We start from the raw sequence: 21,676 nt of genomic DNA on the forward strand, positions 1-21,676 counted from the left end.
TATTCAGAGGAGAGTGCGGGCAGATGGGCTCTGGTGTGCAGAGTGAAGGCAAGAGTCACCTTCGTCTGTCCCGAGTTTGTGTGTGTGCGTTTGAGTGCAAGTGACAATGTGTGTGGCTGTGCAAAGGCCCTCATAAGTGCTAATGTACTTATATGTTCATTCATATTCATGATTATATACATGCACGTGTGTAAGTGAATTAAAGCAGAGCAGTGTGTGCAGGAGGATGTGCCAGCCTCTGTGCATGAACGTTCAGGTTTTCACTTGTCTGTGTGAAAACATCCCCGATAAAATCTGCTCAGCCCAGCCCAGCCTGGACCAGCGCAGCACAGCAGGAGCCCTCCAGCACACATCCCCACCTGTGTGCTCCCATTACTGCATCTCAGCTGCTGCAGCACTAATGACAACCTCCTATTTCATCAAACCTAGTTTCTATCAAAGCAACAAATTAGGGCCGCAGACAAAGAAGCACTCACCTGCAGGAAGTGAACGTAGAGCGACCGATTTTCTTACAGTACGTGTTATGTTCCTTTGAAAGAATTGGCAGTCACTAAGGGTGTGTTTTCTTTGTCTGTCCAAGATATCAATATACAGTAGAATATTAATATATGGCCGTAAATTTGAAACAAGCTAATAACAATATTGGGTTAAGCTAGGATGTTTTTTTACTCTCTAAGGTTATATACCCTTATTTTCAGTCATTATATCTGAAAAACAGACAGATTTTTGTATTTTTATTGGTGCTTCCACACCAATAAGTTGTTTTTCCTGCTGTAAGATTCCAGAGGTCACAGTAAACAACATCCTCTAGTGATAAGCACAGTTTAAAAATGTAATGGTGATATAAAGTTAAGAGATAATGTGTAAATAAAGCAAATTAGCTGCTGATTACATAGATATTAAATATATATAGAAAGTAAAGTTTGAAGTGATTCAGACTTCCATCAGTCTTCCTTCCTTTTACTTTCAGGAAAAACAAATGAATTGCTGAATTTTTTTATATAATAAAATTAAAAATCCTTAACTTAACACTATCAATAACTTACAACAATGACTATCTAACTTGTTTCCCCGTGAGGAATTCATTTCCTCTCCTTGAGTCCACAGCATCATCTCCTGAAGTCCTGACTCAAAGGCACTTCGGCAGAGCAGAGTCTTCCCCACACAGGGACTCGACCTGAGCTCTTCCCCTCTGTCTACCCACCACCCTGCTGCATCTGCCCACCCGCACATCACTCCTTCCATAAAGCACTTACCATCCCGTGACATGCCCACCGCCAGGCACTTCTGCAGCCGGCAGTGCTGGCAGCGGTTGCGGCTGGTGCGGTCGATCAGGCAGTTCTTCTGACGGGGGCAGGAGTAGGCTGCATTGCTCTGCTGACTCCTCCTGAAGAAGCCCTGCACAGGAGAGGGGCACGAAAACACCTCGTATGAACTGGTGTGTAGGTGGAAAAATGTTCAGAGGCTGGAGGATGAAATCATGTCTTCAAAGTCTTTTAGCGATAATAAAGATCATTACTGACTGATAGCGACTTATTGTATTCCTGGTGGTGATATTTTTTATTTTACGGCTGCCAAATAGATTTGTTATGAGCACAACCGCGCTGGTATTTCCCGGCTGTAATGTGTGGCATTTAAGGAGCACTGTATTTCAGCAGTGTGTGTACAACATGAGGGAGGTGTGTTTGGGTAGGAATGATAACGTGTGGATGGTATTTTTCTTCAGAGGGGTTATTAGTGATTAACGCAACACTGGTATGTGCGGTGCTAAAGGATTGCGAATGCACACCGACTGGATTCCTCATCCTTTGACTTAATGAATTGATTCCAGCACGTCATTAACATGCCCCACTCTACTGCTCCATACACATATGTCTTAATTAGCTGCTCATTGGCTGTTTAATTACAAGAAAACAGCTGACAGCTGCCAAGTTGCTTTATAATGGAGGCCATTACGGAAACAGGCTATAACTGCCAGTGACAAGCAGCACTCTTTAATAATGCTATGATTTATGGTCCAAACTTTTGTACTCGCACATATCATTAAAGGCCTCTCTGCCTGGACTAATTAGCAATCATTAAAGATAGATTTCAGCAGTTTATTCTTTAGTGTTTTGTTCCTTCCAGCTCCTGTGTGAGGGAGCGGAGCGCTGGGACGGCTGAAAGGAACTTCTCTCTCTCTTTTTCTCTCTCCTTCACACACACACACATGCGCGTACACACATGCACGCACGCACACACACAGGAGCAAACAGCAAAGGTGCAGCCTGGCTGAGGAATGCTAATGATGTGCCTGGTGACAAGCGCAGGGACAAGAATACACTCTAAGCACAAAATTCCCCTCTCTATGACTGGCTGGTGCATTTGTAACAGTACAAAAGGCGGCTTCAATTGAAGCAACACACTGTAGCAAACAGCCAACAATGTGCTATAATTCAAAGCACTCTCCTTTTGATCATTTCATTTCAAGAAGAGCAGGCTGCAGTGGAGGCAGAAAACACAGTGAAAAGACATGTCCCTGCAGGGAGAGACAGAGCAAGGCAGGGGAATGACTTTGTACTATTAATTGTGGTTTTCTGTGATGTCCTCCACGGTGCTTGACCACTTTAATGATCATGTTCTTGGTGTTTACACTTCGACGTCCCCTCTTCAAACGTTCGGGAAAACTTCAGCAACATTTTTCAAGTCTTTTTCCTAGCAAGCAACTTTCTTTACACCTTCAATTTTCCCCCGTCCTCTCCTTCTCAGCTCTCCTGTCCCAACGCACGCACATGCACATGCACATGCACATGCACACACACACACAAACACACTTCTTCCCATAGTACAAACAGGTTCAGTCTCATGATGCTTACCTTACAGCCTTCACATGTTATCACACCGTAATGGATGCCTGATGATTTGTCTCCACAGATCTTGCAGGGAATTATTTCGATTTGAGCTGCAGAGAAGAAAAGGGAACGAAAAAAATAAATAAAATCAACATCTTGCTGTCACGAGTCACTGTACAACACCCGCACCATGGATCCATGTTGGTACATAAAAGAGCACTGTGCTTCTAAAAACATGTCATCCGGTGGCTTTTGAATCCTCACTTCCACAGAGCCTTAGCTGAATATTTACGGAGTTGTTTGTGTGTGTGTGTGTGTGTGTGTGTGTGTGTGTGTGTGTGTGTGTGTGTGTGTGTGTGTGTGTGTGTGTGTGTGTGTGTGTGTGTGTGTGGTATGTGTGAAGGGAGGGAGGCCAATTTAAGTCCTCACAAGCAGCCAATGTAAACATGGTGTCAATTTGCATCCTAAACACAACTTATAAGGAAAAACCCAACTGACCACAAACCCTAATATATCACAGAAGTACTAATACTAGTCTTGCAATGACAAAGACTCTGTTAGCCACATGAGGAGCTGTATTCCCTCTTGGAAAACTTGACTTCATGAAGCCTCTTAAACTTCAAAACCATAAAAACCTCAGGCGTAAATCCACTGTGGCCACAAAGAATCATAACATGCCCACTGCGCTGGATGGAGCGATGGCAGTGACTCTATGAGAGTGTGTGTGTGTGTGTGTGTATCTGTATACGCTATAGAAAAAGGGTTCAGTGGGGGTAGAGCTGTGGCGTTATGCTGTTGACAGGCTTGTGATTCAGCCGCCATAGAGGACAAAACACAGAGAGGACAGGCCTCATCCATCCTTGGCCTTCTCTTCAGGAGAAGACCACAGGGCAACACAGCAGAACAGACAGAACACACAGACTTCAGAGGCACAGAACTCCCAGCTTGTCCCAACGCTCTCAGCTTTATCACTGCAGCCACTGATGCTACATCCCTCTCCACCTCCACCTCCCCCCTCTGTCTTCCCCTCTCTCTCCCTCCAGAGATCTCTATCTCACAGTCCTCCTCCACATCTCCAACATCTCGGTCCCGCCATCCCAACAGCGCACTGCAGCGCCAGACAAACTCTGCTATCTGATCTAAATCGAGGAAAGATCACTGCAGGATATTTTCTCACAACGTAATGGTTTTGCTCCAACCAGCCACGGAGCCAACCAATCAGAGCCAAAAGAGCTATTGCAACACAAGTCTATACCAATTAAGGGAGAATATTATGATTTTTGCCTTAATATATGCAATAAAAAATTTGAATCATTAAAAAGTGGTGGTACATTCACTATGTCAAAGTGTTACATCAGCCTCTCCCCTCCAGCCAGGCCTATGAAGCCTTGTGTCTCTAACCGAGACTAGGAGCTTCAAATATCCCTCATATACCTTAACAACCACCCTATTTAATATAGTGTGATAACATCAAAAGTACGTTTGCTGGGGTTCAATCCAGAGATCCTTGCCCATTTTAATCAGCTGCCTCAGAGCCTGTAGTGTGTCATGTGGATAATGTCCTTGTCCCTGAGGCATGCCCCGGAGAGGCCCTTAACACAGAGCCTCTAATCCACTAACCCCGGAGCCACACTCTATTCATTCAGGAATCTGTGTCTGTTCTCCTCGCACTGCTGGAGTCAACAAGACCGGCCATGTTTACATGGAATTAGCCTACATTTTAGTAAAATGAACAAAAGGGAGTGGTGGAACATGCACAATTAATTCTCTTGCAGACAACACCTCCTGTGATTTGTGATTCTCACATACAATAGAGGGCACTGCACCTCGTCGGCCCGGATTAGAGTGAAATCCAGGCAGGAGGCGGGCTCTGACAACCTAACTGAGAGGGTTAATTTATAATTAATCTTTTCCTTACTGTGCACAGTTGCTTGTTATTTCGGTTAGGTCTATCGTTGTATGAGTGCACTCTATTGTTTGTTTTTGTGTTCTCCCTGCATGAGCATTAGCAGTGCAGTGTGTTTCGACTCCTTTAGCATTTTCAGCCTCATTACTTACATAATTTGTTCTGACATGCACTCACAACAACTGAAGCGTGTTGTAATTATGACTAGCTGTGGTTTTGTTGAACTAAAGGTTGTAGTGTAAGGCCCCAGCCATTGGGTGGCAGTGCAGGGCTGTGGCTATGGTTGTCTTGCCAAGTTAAGCCAGGCTTCCACCCACCCTATCCAACCCACAGGCTTTTGGCTCAGAGCTCCAGCCTCTGATAGCTCCAGGCTTAGGCTGCTGCTAGCTTCCCCCACCCCCACAGCATAGCTGTGAGATGCCTTCATCTTTCCTGAAGAAGCGAAGCTGGCTAGGCGTTCGCTCAGGCCTGACAGAGGCTGTGCCACATCAGGTGAAAGCAGTGGGAGTAGAGACGTGGGGGTGCCAGGCCGGGAAGGGCATGCACACACACAAGCATGCCTCACAAAGCCCTATCTGCAGCAAGAAGGCCCTGAGTGCACACAGCCTCACCAGCTAACACCCTCTCACTCCACCGCTGCACAAGCCCCTGGATGCTCAGTGCACTCAACAGTAAAAATGGTTTGTCTCTGGACCGACTGAGGCAGGCTCTGTAGTATCTTGTAAAAGAAAAGACCTCAGTGTGAACATATAGTTATTTATGCCCTGGAGTAAGCTGCTTTGAAAAAGAGTAAGAGGGGAGCCAGGAGAATAAATACAGAGCAGCGACACAATGGAGATCAAATACACCATTAAGTCACCTACACCATCAAGTCAAAGTTGTCCTCTTGAGTGACTGGTCCCCGTAGCTACACATGAGACACTGAGGATGATTTAAACTGAATTCCCCGTCAAACGCTTTGCTTATGAGCACTCCCAATCTGGCAGTCAATATCTATTGACATGAGCTGCAGTGTGAACTGTCCCTTGGTGTGAAACAGGCAGCTGTTGGCTTGCTTGAGCTTGACCAGCACAGTGCCACTGATCCCATTCACCGTGGCCGCCTGCCTCCTCGTCTCCTTGTCTGCCTGCCTGCCTCCCTGCCAGCCAGCCCTGCCTGCTCGGTTTACTACATCAAAGCCAGGCACAGTTAGATGGGGAGACATGCTAAAGCCCATCCCAGCAGCCTGCTGCTCCTCACAGCACTGCGAGATGGCCTCTGCATGCAGGCCACTTCAAAGTCACCTGCTAAGACGCCAAGATTATGCGTGAATCACATCGCGGCACAATCACACCGTGTGCATAACCGTAAGGGCTGGACAGCCGCTAAACGCTGATTTCCTGTACGTGGCGTTGCAGCCTGGCGTGGGTGTTTTGGACAATGGGCATGGGCATAAAGAAAAGACAGTCAAGCCGAATGTTAAAGCTTGCTCTTTGTCTGTCTGTGGCTGAGCAGTTCAAGGACACTGATTCACCACACTCTCAGGCCCTTTGAGGGGATGACGTGCCACTCAGAGCACATGTACAATAGGGCAGCGTGGCCTCTGCATGATCGCCCAGTGTCCTTCACCGTCTTCTCCACAGACCTGAGATCAACCCACACTGCTGGAAACTACACCACATTATCAAAGACCTGGAAACTGACAGACAAATGTGAACATTGAGAACAATTTGCCAAATGCACGCTAACAGCTTACAGGGGCCTTGTCATACTTTATTTTATTATAAGCATCCAACACACAAGACACTGTCAGACAGAGCACTTTTTTTCTATGCACTACACACGTAGTATTGCCTCATTCGAAGATATAAAGGATCATTCATAAGACATGATAACACTGTGAAGCTGAGAAATAAAGTGAAAAATTGGTGTAATATTTGGACATGATGATACTACTATGCAGTGTCAATTTAATAATTAGTATACACTGAAAAGGACCTGCTGTTTGCGCTATAAACAAACGTTTGATTTAGTTCTCTGTAATTTCATGTTTCGAAAATGTAAGCCATAGCATGCTGGTGACATAGACAAAATGAAATAGAGGTGAAAATCCTACAGGCTTGTGCAAACATGGAAAATCATTGGTCAAAATCTCCTGGCTGTTCCCACTGAACCCTTGGACTACTGACATGACGCTGGAGGATTATGATTATCCCTTACATTACAGACCCATGCCCAGGCCAGCATCATAATGCTGAGAGCCTAACCCATTACGCGATTGGACCATTAAATCATTTTCTGATTGCCTTCTGATTCACGGTAGATGTACAATGCACGTCATTCTGAAAAGAACGCATGTGAAATGGTAGGAAGAAAAACATCAAAACACCATGCACTTCTCTGTGCATGGTAGTGTGTCAGTGAGTGTGAGTATATACGTGTGTGTGTGTGTCGGCTGCGTCGCGTTGACAGCTGTCAATGACAGAGTGACGCAAGCCAGTGGGCTCATGTCAGAGATTATGTAAGGAACTGGACAGAGCACAGCATTAGCCGATTAACAATTTGTCCCTTCATCAGACAAACAGTGTAAATACATTCTCCTTCTGCAATATTTTGGAACAAAAAACATATAAAAGCTTGTAAGGATCAGATTTTCCTAAAAACAGAGCTTTTACACATGGTCAACAGACAAACGCTGGCTGGGAAACGTGTACTAAGCAATGTTCCTCCAGCATTATGCGCAGCTATTTATTTTTTGCTACATGAACCTCTCATTTGGCGTCGAAAATCAGCTGTCGGTTGAGTCTTCTCTAAACAGATCCCCATGACAGTCGGATCGAGCTGTAGAGACGACAGCCTAACAAGAGCTGGAATCAGAATTCTGCCTCTTTTCATCTGCCAGGGCTCTGCCATCATGTGAAGTCGCACGACACAATACTTTTTTTTAAATTCCCATTTATGCAGCAGAAGAAAGGTTATTTGAATGTCAGCGGCAAAGGACAGTCGTGGCACGGAACACAAGCTGAATAGTATAAATGTGTTATTTATTTAGGGATCGGAGGCAGTTGGCATATTACCAGAGAGATGCTCTAATAGCATTTGCTGGTTTGTAGCACAAAAAAAGCATGCAGCGTTTGTACAGAAATTCACCTGCAGACCAAAACTCTATATCATCACTTTAAACAGCTTCCATTCAGTCTATAAACACGCTGAAGTCATCAAAAAATACTCTGACCAGAGGGATTAGAGCAAGGAAAGACATAATTGACACATTTTGATGTCTCTATGCTGCGTGTAGCTAATTCCCCTCCAATCATTTAGCTGCCTAAGCTGTGATCCCCCTTCACTAGAGACTAGCTATATTTGACGAGATATTTCTGTTTCAAAAGATGGGCTCTTTAAGCCTTTCCTATTATTTCTTCATAGCAGTGCAGTGACTTCGCTAAGCTCAGGTCTGGACCATCGCCCTGGGCTGCTTTTTGGATGAACTCATGCGTGCATCTCTGTGTTTGTTTGTGTGTGAGGCCTATTAATATTTCAACACTGCCCAACTCAAGATGCCTGTACAACACAGCAGTGCTTCTCTCTTCATGTCTCTCCCTGTATTTTCTTGACTGTTTTATTGAAGTGCATTCTGACACCCTCTATGAGGGGGAGCAGGAGAGGGAAAGATGTACTCCCCAACCACAGCACAAGACATCTCTCTCCATGTCTCTTCTCCACCGGCGTAACAGTAATTTGGGCACTAATTTATGTGTTGTCTTGGCAAAGATTGACGAGCTTCCTGGCTGGGAGTCTGCGCGCCTGCACTCTGGGGGAAACAACAAAAGCCCCGGTTTACCGAGCAGACGAGCACCATGAAGGGTAGCATGTGTGCGGCGCTCGTCTCCCCTCCCCTGTCTGCCCCACCTGAGCTCAAATCTCTCCCCACTCCTTACCTCCCTCTATCCATCTTCCCCCACCTATCCCCTTCTCGTCTGTGACTGCAGTGACAAGTGAAGTTGTGCCCGGGTGCTGGGGACCGGAGGGCACGCCCCTTCTGTGTGTGTGTGAGCGTGTGCATGCAGGCGTGCATGTGTGCCAGGAGGGAGAAAGGCTCATACTGTTTACTCTGATGGCAAAATACAATCTGGAGACAGCACTCACTTATGCATTCCACCAGCCTCTAGTTAGTCATACAAAGCCAGGAGAGTGGAATAAAAATGTGTTGCAAATTTTTACATCCTTTGTCTAACTATTTAGATCATTTGGTTCGGGCCCTGCGTGAGATCAGATATGAAATATACTCTATTAAAATGTATTTTTGAATGGCAATGGAAGTTTTCACATTGTGAGTCAGAGTTGCTTGCGAACTGTTTTGCTTTACGCATGCAATGTGCAGCAAGGCAGTGGGATGCACCAAAACTCAAAATCACTGAGGCTGAAATCACACAGGACCACCTGATTGACTGGTGCAGGAGCTCCAGTTTGAATTCTAAGATTTCGCTGAGGTTCATGTGAATCTCCTGGACCTTTAGTCTGACCACTTGCACTAAGCAGGCAGTGGTTAAGGCCCTGATTGCGGTGCAGTGTCTTAGTTAAGCACCTCTCTGCCTCCCATCTCCCTGCAGGGACGGCAGCCTAGTAGGCTCCTTTAGAAAAACAAGAATATATAAATAATGAATCCTTCAAAACATCCACTGCAATTACACGCAGAAACCTTTACATAACAACAAAGAGCCTTGTTCTATTGCACCAGGGAATTTGCTACTGCCACACTGTACAACTTCCTTCCTCCTGTAATTGCTGTATTAGTATGCATTTCTGTAAGACATCCAGAATTCAGCTGTGGGTTTTTGAAAAGGATCTTTCTACTGTTTCACACAAAGAAATCAAAACTTACATCCATACAACTTCCTGCATTGTCTTTTTGCCGGAGGGGTGACAGAGAATATGAGCATTTTATGTGAGCATCTCAGACATTTGCAAAGTGCGTTTTTGGGTGCCTCACTTCTGGTGGATATTGCGGAGGGTGTTAGAGAGGGGAAAATTGGAGGGAGACTGGAGGTCCCATCTCATGCTGCTGCTAAGGGTCAGTGGGTCAGAGGCACGCAGCCAGAACACACATGGAGAGCAGGCTGAATAGTTCAGCTGACAGTAATTGTCCCTCTGTGGTCTCCTTAGGAAAACATGTTTCCAGACAACGCAGACTGGCTGCACGGGCCAGATAGTAATCATGATCTTGATTTGCTCCATCGAAGAGGGAAGCTGCAGCATAAGCCTCCAGTTATGACGCAAGTCACTATTTCCACTGGCGTTGACATCAGCTGAGGACAGCTCTGTGCAAGGACATGTGTTAATAAATGAAGTGAAGAGTTTTGTTCCAAAACATTTGAAATTAAATTTGGAGAGGGGGAGAAAAACACATTGTGTCAGGAATGTCTGTACAAAAAAGGACGGTCCACACTGTAAAAAATGTCGGCAAATGAACAACTATCCTTTAAAAAATGTGATGATAGGAGTGGAGTTAGTGTGGCAGGTATACTAAAGTGTTATTTCAGTTTGTCATCATATGACACTGAGTGAAAAGTAATGAGGGGAAAAATTCATTCAAACCATTTTAGAGGGTTACATGAAATAATGTGAAGAAAGTGAAGGAGTCTGAGTGCACAGAAGTGTTTCCCACAGAATTCAGGAAGAGATGAATTCAGAAGTCACTTTATGGCAGTGACAGGTACACGGACTAAAGAGTGGCAAGCTCTGCATGCGAGGGAGAACTGCATTGCATACAACTTGTGGGTAAGCACACAACTGCAGCTGACACTAGAAGGTCTGACTGCATTGATGGTAAAAACGTAATGGACCCTAGTGTGAGCAAACACGTGGCAAATAGCGCTGCAGACAGCTTTACAATGCAGAAACAGAAAAAAAATAACAAGTTATTTTATTATGCAGTGTAAAAAATGTTGGTTCATTATGGTGGGACAAATTACAATATGGCGGGCCACAGTCCAGAGATATAATGGGAAACACTGCACAATACCTAAACATGTGCCACTCTTAATGCCTGCAATGGAAGTTATTGTCTCCAAGCCTCAACAAAGACTGCACCTCTGTTACTCAACAGTTTTTATTTTCTTTTACAGCTAGGCTGATGAGCACTTTTTACAGCACCTCCGCCATTCTGCTTGAAGGTCTTTGGTATTCATCAGCTGAAAAAGAGCAGGCAAGGACAGGGAAGATGAATGACATCAATGGCCAGCCGATACTTCCAGGGATGTGTGATTGAGACAAATGAGCCTTGTTACATTAGCTGGGATACTGAATCCCGCTGCTCAAAGATCCAGAGCTTGATAGAGCTGAAACTAGAGGCACCCAACCTTTCCACAGATCACTGGTGTCATGGGGCCCCAGTAGAAGAGTTTTTTCTAAGAATCTGCTTCACTGGTCTCACTCTTTCTGTTTTTTAGTGGGACTATATTTTGCTTTCTTTACAAGAGAGCAAATTTGTATGCGCAGGTACACGCACACGCACACGCACACACACACACACACACACACACTCAAAGCTGCTAGTTGGCCGTCAAAGATTTTTTTTTCTGGCTCTCTCCTCCAGGTGCAGAGAGCAAATTAAAATGAGACAGAGCCATTATCTAATCCATATACAGTGCCCTTGGCTATTAGTGTCTTAATAAGTGACTGAGAACACCTCCATCATGCACCATTTATCCTCAATGCTGCTAAATGTGCAAAATTAATAAGCTGATTATGATCGTGACCATGTGAAATATTTGCTTAAGATGAAATATGTAAAGCAGTTTTTAAAAAGTCTTTTTTTCATTTTTTTTCTGGCAGTATCACACTTCGAACTCCAGTGGATGGACTGCAAGAACATATTTCGGATATGTCAGTGATGAAGCGCGATGAGAGAAAATAATTTTTTTCCCACTATTTTGTGCCTCGTATTCATCCCTTCCTCAGCTAGAATGGTTATTTTTTTTTATTTGTACACCATTATATTGAATATAGGCAAAAAATATAAGCTGTAATAAAGAGAGATACTGTTTAAATGTCGGTTGGGCTACTGTCAGAAGACCAGAGTTACTTTAAAATCTAGCTAGCAATTAAGCTACAGTCAGGTTTAAATTAATGGCTTTAAATCACTTCCTAAATGTGATGCTTTAAGCCCAATTCATGCTTCTGTGTCTAAGCTATGCCCTAGCCTACGTGAAGATGTGTACCCTAAGCAGAGCCCTACGCCGTACCCTGATGTGCACCTCCCCGTCCAAGTAGCAATTGTTATCGGACCATGGTAAGTAGATTGAGGCAATGAATGTTAAAACACATTATACAGTTCTACTACAGATGCTTGTTGCAGTCGAGTGACAAACGTTCTAGGATATCTAACCCGCCTGTATTATAGTTTAAAACAAGGCCATTTATTTAGCTTCCTGTTTGGTCTATTGATTACAGGAATAATCTCTGCCTACACTGTGGATAAGTTGCTGAGCAATGCCACTGTCGACATCCTCCTCCTCCAGTTGTAGCAGACCGTATGAAAGACATTCCTAGATGACAGGGGTGCACGAGGAGCGTCTACTGCCATACAGAGTTCACAGACAGCTTACAGCGTGTGAGGCACATTCCCCCTGCACTGCTGTTTTCATAGTCCTACAAACACTGGCCTGCTTTTGTTTAACATGGCAGGATTAAGCAGCCATGCGCAAAGCATGCTTCCCTCCTTGCACGCTGTGCTTACAGAGGAAGGCCTGAGCGCTCGTTGCTACCTTTTGGTGAACCAGCTTCCCTGACTGCCGGTGAATGCACGGTGGTGTTCTAATCCCAGGCAAATAAACAAGTGCCAAGATTAATGATTGCATAAACACATCCCAAAAGCCCCGGAATAACAATCGGCTCTTCAACCTGTTCTGCTGCCACGCAAAAGCTCTTGGAGTCAGCTGACAGACAGAATATCCATCCCTTCCTTCCTGCTGCCTCACAACAGCCACGAATTGTTTGTGCTTCACTGCTTCATCAATGATAGGAAACTGTCAATATTTTCCACATGACAGTGGGCCGCACTAGGAGGGAGTTTTTAGCATGAGCAGGACACTACACAGAATGTCTGCCTTCGCTGCTCAACATAACATACCTGTCTAGGGCAATAATGAAGTCTGATTAGTTTGTGACCCTTCTAGACAATCACATCTCTGACTTATGAAAAAGACAGTTAAGCAGACAAAGGAGTACATTAGAAGTGTGTATGGCAATAAATCACAACAACAGACCAAGAAAGGCCATTAAAATGACATTAGGAGCATGGACCATCCTCTCATCCCTGTTATCCCTGGTCTAAGACGAGCTGGATTGTGATGAGTGCCGGAGATAGAGCGAGGTAGAGGTGAGAAGGAGAAGAGCGAGGGAGAGAGCAGTGCAGTCCATTGGTCCAGGGCAGGGGAGCGTGGGACGTTCAGATGAAGTGGGAGGCCCCTCTCCAGGAGGTTGCTCCTCAACATGAAGGCAGACACAGCATAGCGCCTAATGAGGGGTGAAGTGGAGCACCCTGTGGGACCCCCTCAGGCACATTCATTAGGAGATGAAAAAGTGTTTCCCGTGGCAGAGCAAGTGCCTGGCTCGGCTCGGACATGTTTAATTTAGGGCCATATGAAAACACAAGGCCACTCTGGCCAGGTCCGCTACGGTCAGGAAACCAACAACACACAGCGCCGGTGAGCCACCGCTCGTCTAAATGACTGTGTGTGGAATTGAATTATGTTTTTTTTTTCATGGAAAGGTTTAGGGTTTGATCGCACCAGTTAAATCCTTTTTATTAACTCGATTATTACCATTCATATTATTAAAGGTCAAGTGGACTGATACTTCTAACTGTGGGTAAAAACTCTGTTGTAGACAGGCTATTATAGAGAAAATGGGAGGCTTATCACAAGTTTCACTCCCTTTAATGCATTGCATTTTGTTGCATCTTTTCGGCTCCAGGCAAAAATAACAGATTCATTTAGCCAGTGGTGGTTTGTGGAAGGGAACCAAGGATTATGGTAATGTAGCACTGAACGCTGCAAGCAAAATACAGTAAAAGAGAAATTGCTGCAGTAAGAGACACAGGAAGAATATCTGAGAGGTTAATTTATATGATTGCACAAGTCTGCGTTCACAAATGCATCTTGAAAATGCCATATCGCACAAGGTAGGCTGTTTGTAAAGACACCGGAAGAGACGGTGCTTCTTTCCTTCCGCTGTGTGAAGAGGGGCATTACAGAGCATCAATCCATGTTGATTCAAATACACGTCCACTCATCACAGCTGCTTATCCTTGTTCCTGATGAATCCTCACATTTATTAAGGCTGTCTTCTTGCCTTGTTAGATATGTATAACCAATCTCCTGTAATTAGCAACTGCTAACCTTTGGGGTGCTAATCCCCCATGAATTGTGGATTTGTACATCAAAGCCCACTCTCTCCCATATAGCTTGGTGCTTGAAATTACACTCGATTTGAAACCTGCAATTATTTGTATAGCATGGATGCAAACAGTCTTCTCTTTTATGTCTCTGAGAATCCTGTGGGTTTGCAGTAAAGAATCCTTAATCCACTCCAGTGGAATCCAAATATAGAGTTAACACTAGCTCCCTAAAATTTGGATACACAGCCAAGTGCCTGCCGCGCACGGAAAGTGGAGAAAGCTTCCCTCGCTCACTTTTTTTTGTGTGTAGTTAAGATTAGATTTCTTTAGTGGCTTAGATGCATCACGTAAGATGCAAGGGGGATTGCCCACGGGCGTAACACAACAGCTCCTCGACAAAGGAGCACGGCTATGCTTGTAGTTGACATCCTGTCCTTTTCACGAGAATTAATTGAAAGTTAATTAAATAATCAATGGTCTTTCCCCTTTGTTTAATATAATCATATGTCCAGGGTTCTGTCAACAGGGCGAATGCTCGGGTGTTTAGAGTCAGCTTTAATTTATACTATCTTCCATTCAAGGCCAGACTAAATCCATTGTGCAAGGAGGGAGAGATTACAGAGAGGGAAAACAACTGAAAGAGCTTCCCACACACACACACACACACACACACACACACACACACACACACACACACACACACACACACACACACACACACACACACACACACACACACACACACACACACACACACACACACACACACACACACACACACAAATGCACAAACTTGATGCTTTTGCAGAGAGGATGCCTGAAGCATTTATTTTCTTTAATGAGAGACATGAGTCTCGCATGTGTCAGTGATGCACAGCATGGGAACAATAGGGTGGGCTTTAATTCCATCAATCTACTGCATTTATCCTTGTATCACATCAATACCTGTCAGTTAAGCTGGATGAGATAAATCATGCCACGCAGACTGAGTCGGGGGCCACACTGAGCTCAGTAAGTATGCAGACAGAAAACTCATCTTAAAACTCAGGGTTGAACGCGGTTACACACAGTCAGTGACAAATTTAGAGCATGCGTCTTAAGCAAGGAAATACAAGAGATTACCTTGTGAGACAAGATGACACAAAGATCATCCTTCCTGCACTTACTCTGGTAAGTGATTAAATAGCTATGAATTAACAATGATGTTGTTAGGTATTTAGAGGAAATGCTACACCTCCACTGTCACCTAAGCCTCCCATGGAAATCTCTTTACTCACCTTATTGTAACAGGGATCCCACAGCTACACCTCTCTTACCATCCTAAATGGGAACTGACACCCCACCTTCCGACACCTGACATAAAATGCATGCATAAGTGGGCAAGGTGCTATTGAATGACTTGGAAAACTTGACTGTGACAAGCAGAATCGAGATTCATATTCCTCAGCCATGTGTATTTGCGTGTGCTTGCCTGAACTTTGTGTAGAGTAGAGAAATAACAGGCAAAAGTCCTGCCGACATATGTGCAATAACATCAGATTTATCGTCAGATTAAAAAAAAAAACAACATATAAAACACTTCTAGGATTGGCTTTGAGCGATAGCAATAACACTGCAGGCAGCCAAATTATGATTTATGTACTTTGGCTTGAAAGTGCGCGGGGCAGTAATGTATATGTGTACAGTAGCTGGGCTTCTCACAGAAGCATAGGGGCGACTCAGAGAGAATACATTTGGTGTAAAATTGCTTCATCTGTTTACAATTCCATTTGGAGTTTATGAGAGAGACAGGCAAACACAGCCTGATATATTGCCCCTGTGTCACGGCATGGCAGGAGCATCCACACAAAGATTCATCTCTCACTTAGAAGCCAAATGATACGTCTAATTTGCTGGGAGCACAGTTATTTTTAACCTCTCCAGCTGTCAGATAATAGAGCTTGACTGTCAGCGCTGGTGTGTGTGAGTGTGTTAAAAGGTTGCAAACTCTTTTCAATTTACCATTCCCTTTGACTGAATTACAAAATGCACATTCTCATTAGTTATCTTGATTGACATTGCTGCTTCTTTTATCAAAACCAAAGGGGGGTTTAAAAAGAGTTGACTGAATTAAGATGGAGACTTCCAACGGAAAGCTAAATTTGGTTTTTTTCACATGCGTTGTCAATAATTGCGATGCCTTGAGAACATCTCAGAAATCGCGTAGAAGTGAAGGTTGTTTTTTTCGTGGGTATTAATTGGACAATGTGATGTCTCTTCATGAGTCTCCTGAATGATCAAGTCCTTTTGTACAGTGCAGAACCATAATGTGCAAATGTGCTATCCTCTACAGCTATTCTTACTTTTGCAACCCCCATTTTAGGAAAGTGAGTTTAAATTCTGATGTCTAATCTCGGCAGCTTTTATTTCATTTGGGAATTTCTCCCTGAAGAGAGAAAAATCTAACTGTATTCTACCAATTGCCCTTCTTACAACTAACACAAGAAAAGCAGCATTGTTGAACTAATGCAAAGGGCCACTTACAAAAGGCCACTGGAAAATGTTCTTAATCAATGAGCTGGCAGAGGCCCGCGTGCTGGTATCACTGGTTTGGCTGATGTAATTTAGATAGACACTAATTGATTTCTCGGCCTCTCTCCCTCAAACCGTAGATGTAAATCACGGCACCTTCACTGCGAAGGGACGTTTCTAACAAGCAGCCCTGGTTAGTCTGCACTAACACGATAATGTAACAGGAAGGCACGGAGTGATCCAAAGAACGTAACAAAGGAGTGGATGTGGATATGGAAAGAATAGAACAAGTCATGTCAGGCTTTAAATTCAACACACCCTCTATCTTGAGCTTTTTCGGCATTGTATATGGAATATGAACTAAATAACAAATCAGTCATGCACCCAAAAAACTGTTTATTTTTTCATCCCATAACAAAATGGAAGGAGGAAAACCATTGTTTACCTCCCACGGCAATCTCATTTTTCCTACTGTAAACAGTGCTCCAGTGAATGACTATATTTCCACTGTCCCAATAACCAGCTGACCTCTAATGTTTGCTAACTCCAGCTTAACAGCGCGTTATGTAAGAGAGGGGAGAGGGAGCATGCTGGGACTGAGCTCTGTTCCCTTTGACCAGGCCAGCTGAGGCAGCCGCCCGCCCTGCTTCCCTGCCTGCCTTTTGTGCTCTGACAAAAAGCCTAGCGCGCTCTCAGTGGGCAGCGACACTTCACATCGACCACGTCTGACTCCAGCTATAAGGTAACTCAAGATACACAAACTGTGCTCATGGCATGGCCGCTCTCAGCCCCATGCTTACATGAGCAGACCAGAGCTCAAGTGACCTGTTATAGAACAGTTCCTGACCTCAGCGTTAAACTGTAATCTGTGGTTGTTATTGCCTTTAAATCTCCCTGCAAGGTGTTGTATTACAGCTTAAAGCACTGCTACAGCATGAGGGACAATAAAATCTGCTCTTCTGCAATGAAAAAAAAGAAGAAAAGAACTGAAGGCTTTAGGAATAAATGGTCGCCTGTGATATGGCAAAATAATAGATTTAAATATTTTTAAGATTCACTTGATTTGCGCTCATATAGGACCTTTCTCAATTTGAGGAATACATTAAAAGAATCATGTAGTGTGCTTGGAAGAATCAATAAGTAAATGTGCTCGGGAATAAAAGGGGATCATCTTTTTTTTTTTTTCTTCAAAAGATGCATGCTTATCAAAACAGAGTTTTTGCAAATAGGCTGATGCAGTACAATGCTGTTCTTGCTCAAAAAACTTGCTGAAAACGCCTTTATGTATCCTAACCAAGTGCTCACACTTCACACTGTAGCAAGTGAGCAGCCACTGTACTTTTTAATATGCTTCCATATTGGCAGTGTCTCCTGGCTCACTTCATCTGCGGCTGAGCTTCATACTAAGGTGCCAAGAGTAGTGCTCTTTAAGGGTTACATAAGAAGCAGCTAATTGTTCTGGGTCAGTATTTGGGATCTAATCCTCAGAGGAAATATGATCCACCACAACAACTTTCTACATGTTGCCCCAGCCTGGCAGGAAACAAAATACTCATGTATGAATCGAAACAAAGCGCATATACAGCGGTGACCAGCAGGAGGACTGATTTCTTCTCCTCTGCCTTATTGACACACTCGATCACACGAGATGTTTGGCTGGCACAAACGCTGCCCTGTTACAAAAGAACACAAGGCTTGGGGAATTTTCTAGAAAACCCGTTGCAATTCTCCTCCATGCTAGTTAAATTACAGAAGAGGTCACAGCGGGGGACTTCGGAACACAGCTACCAATCAACTGCGGCAATTCTCCTGGTGTGTTTGTCAACATTGCTGCCTGGTGTAATTGGCATAATAGTCAGGTTAGCGCTCAGAACAAACTGGGCGTCCTCTTGGCGAGCATGGGCCGTGTCATTAAAGGGACATGTTTCTGGAGGCGCTCCCGGGGACACATAACACGCGAGCATGTTGGAGAGACAGCTCGCCTGATAAAATGGCTGCCTCTTATCTCTACTATGCATATGAAAGGCTTATGCCTTCTCCATGACAGATTCTGCGCCTCATCACCATGGGATTTGCCCAGATACACCAGAACAGAAGCTGGGAGAAAAACAATGTATCACATGTATAGCCTCATCTTACCACAGTCAACTGATGTTTCTGTGTGTGCATCCTTGTCCGTGTATATACACACATAACAGTGTTTAAAGAAATACAGAGTGAAAATGAACACACCAAGCTGATTTTGTTGTGTTTAACAAAATGTGTGTATCTCTCCCCTGCGCGGTAATTCCCAGTTTGTCGGCGGCACAGTGAACTTGCCAATCCTGGAGCAAGCTTCAATTATCTTGATAATCTGGAGTGAATACTCGATACAATAATGATATAGTATCTATAATTACCATGATGAGGTGGGGTAGAGTGTGCTGAAAAATAATCGTTTGTATTATCACCGCTGGGTAGCATCATCATTAATCTGACAGCGCTCATAAAGTGCTTTGTTTGTTTTCTCTGATTGCTCTTTTACTACCAAAATAAACAACTTGGCTCCTCTGAGTTACAGCGGTATAATTTGTTGGAACAGCAAAGGCATTTATCTATAAATTTATTTTCAATTTGAGGTAAGCTGCAGTCATGAAAGCTAAATCACTACCAGGGAGAAGATTATTCTAATTACTACCCAGCTGTCGCACATGCTGCATGAGCACAGGATGTGTCAGAACACAGAGCAACCAGTAATCAGTTTCACACAATCATTTGAGCACATATTTACATCTCGCACTAAATGTTAAACATGAATTTGTATGATAATGTTGTAAAACTAAAAGGAGCATATGCTGTAACACGGCGTGACGGAATTTAGAAACACTGATTTTATGGTCAATTTGTGATGCAATCTTTAAAGCTGAGTGTTTATTTGCAGTTGATGGTATTTCAGTTTTCCTTTCAGAGTATTCTGAAGGATATGCTGATCACCTGACAGCATAATCACTTGTATATACTTAGTACTGTGGTTACTGTTTATGATTAAAAGGGACAAGTGAGTCCGTAGATATACAGGGATGCGGCCGCACAGTAAGCTTGCAAAGCAGAGCAGAGGAATGTCTCTGGTATGAAAGTCTGGCTCTTTTTCCGAGCTATATCTGAATTAGACCATAATGCTAGCGTGGCTTGGTCCCTGGGGTTTTCTGTGCCATTTGCACTGCTAGCGCTGCAATCCCCCTGACAGGCCTGTTTATGACTGCTCTGCTATCAGAGGGCCGAGCCGAGCCAGAGACGAGCCTTCATTAGAGATTAAAGTGACCATCACAAAGTCCAAAATCATCACCGCTTCCCACAGCAAAGCAGGGGGGGAGACACTAAAACTGACTTACTGCGTGTATGCATCAACAACAACTTCATATTGGACCAAGGTCCTTTAAAATTTCAACACGCATTTGTGAATGACATTTAAAGACATGCTTTAAATTGGCTAAAATAAGTCTCCTCACTGGCAGAAACTGCCATGTTCACAGCTTTATTGGCATACAATAGAGGCACATTTGGCAAATAACGTGCATGACATTAGCTTCTAAAAACAGCAATATTTGTAGAAGGAATATTTGCGCTACAGCAGCAGACGTTCGTAACAGAAATGAGGATGTACAGCATTAAATATCTACATCAGACACAGTTTATTGCTTACCCGAGCTATCATATATAATTTCTTCTGACCCACTGAGGTTAGGCTCAGTTGATTTTCTTGCCTTTAGTGGTAAAGCTGATCCATCTCCTGACTCAGAGCCGCTGGACATTATTACTGATAGGAATGAATAACGTGAGACAGAATATATGTGCATCTGGCCTTCTGACCATAACACTGACCATAACCACAGAAGATGCCTTCCCCTCCCAGGCACTGCATGCTCTGTACTCATCCGTCTCTCTCCCCAAACCCTGCAAATTCACAGAGATGCTTCTCTATTACAACACTGAGGGAAAACTCACAGATGAGTTCAAATTGAGAAAATCTACCAACACTGAAGGTAACAAAGAGGGATGCAACACACAACACTAATGCCCAGAAATAATGGAAGACATGTTAAACAAAGCAACAAAGCCTTTATACACATTACGCACTCTTTCCTCCTTCCATCAAAATTCTCACCGTAACTTAAGAACAAAGCAGCTATTCTCAGAAGAAAATGAAAGACGGGCACCTGCCAATCACAGCCCCTGTGACTCCATATTCCCCGTGTCAGAGGCTGCAGGATGGAGAAAATGTGCAATATTCTGATAATATTTCATGCAAACTAATGCAAGTCAGAACACTTCGCTGCTGGCCAGAAGGAGGGGAAATGAGAACAGGTAATTATCGGATTGCCTCAAGGCAAGAAATGATAGAGATTGCAGAGAACGGGGATATTTAGCCCTGCTAATGAAGGCCCATGTTTTGGGAGCACCAGCAAGGGGGAGCAGAGGGAAGTGAGGCTGTGGCTCAGCAGGAGGTGGAGGCTGATAAGACCAGCTTACATAATGGCCACATCCAGGCCCGGCTCACGATTTGGACCGAGGCTCCCTGTCCGTCAGTATGGCCGATCAAGGGAGTGTAACATGGCATGGGTATTCCATTTCTCCTAATCATTAACATTTAATATGTTATTCCACAACAAATACTGTTGTACCATTTACAAGGCTGAGGCCTGTTTGTGTAGATGCAAAGCTTCAGATGAACAATGGTAAGCGACTACTGAGCCACGTTAAATCAAATACAGTTTCCTCTGTTAAGTATATTGACACCAATTATATCCACTGAAGGAAACCAAAGACTTGAGTGATGTGACTGAAGGGACCCCTCCCCCACACCCAGGCCATTTAACCCTATTGAAGGGTTTATGTTTGCCCATCTCGACAGACATACTTAAAGTGCTGAAAAATAAAAAGCGATTGCTTATTTTGTATATGCAGCACTTCCCCCGGACGGATATGAAAGTTTAATCATGGCATTAGGATTCACAGGCATTCCCTTGCCAGACCTGCTTGCAGATATCAGAATTGCTAATTTGCTGCTTT

At 44.0% G+C, this 21,676-nt stretch overlaps 1 protein-coding gene across 2 annotated transcripts in view; it reads right to left on the minus strand.

Annotated features, from left to right (window-relative positions):
- The window catches only part of roraa (RAR-related orphan receptor A, paralog a), a 181,838-nt gene that overhangs the window by 11,828 nt on the left and 148,334 nt on the right, over nt 1–21,676 (minus strand). For both annotated transcript variants that reach the window (XM_035156670.2, XM_035156671.2), the window contains 2 exons: nt 2,856–2,941; nt 1,257–1,398 (listed from right to left, as the gene is read on the minus strand). In XM_035156670.2, coding sequence (XP_035012561.1) covers nt 1,257–1,398; nt 2,856–2,941 — 228 coding nt within the window. The remainder of the gene's footprint in view (nt 1–1,256; nt 1,399–2,855; nt 2,942–21,676) is intronic.

The sequence above is a fragment of the Hippoglossus stenolepis genome, chromosome 5 (assembly GCF_022539355.2).
Source record: "Hippoglossus stenolepis isolate QCI-W04-F060 chromosome 5, HSTE1.2, whole genome shotgun sequence".
NCBI lineage: Eukaryota > Metazoa > Chordata > Actinopteri > Pleuronectiformes > Pleuronectidae > Hippoglossus > Hippoglossus stenolepis.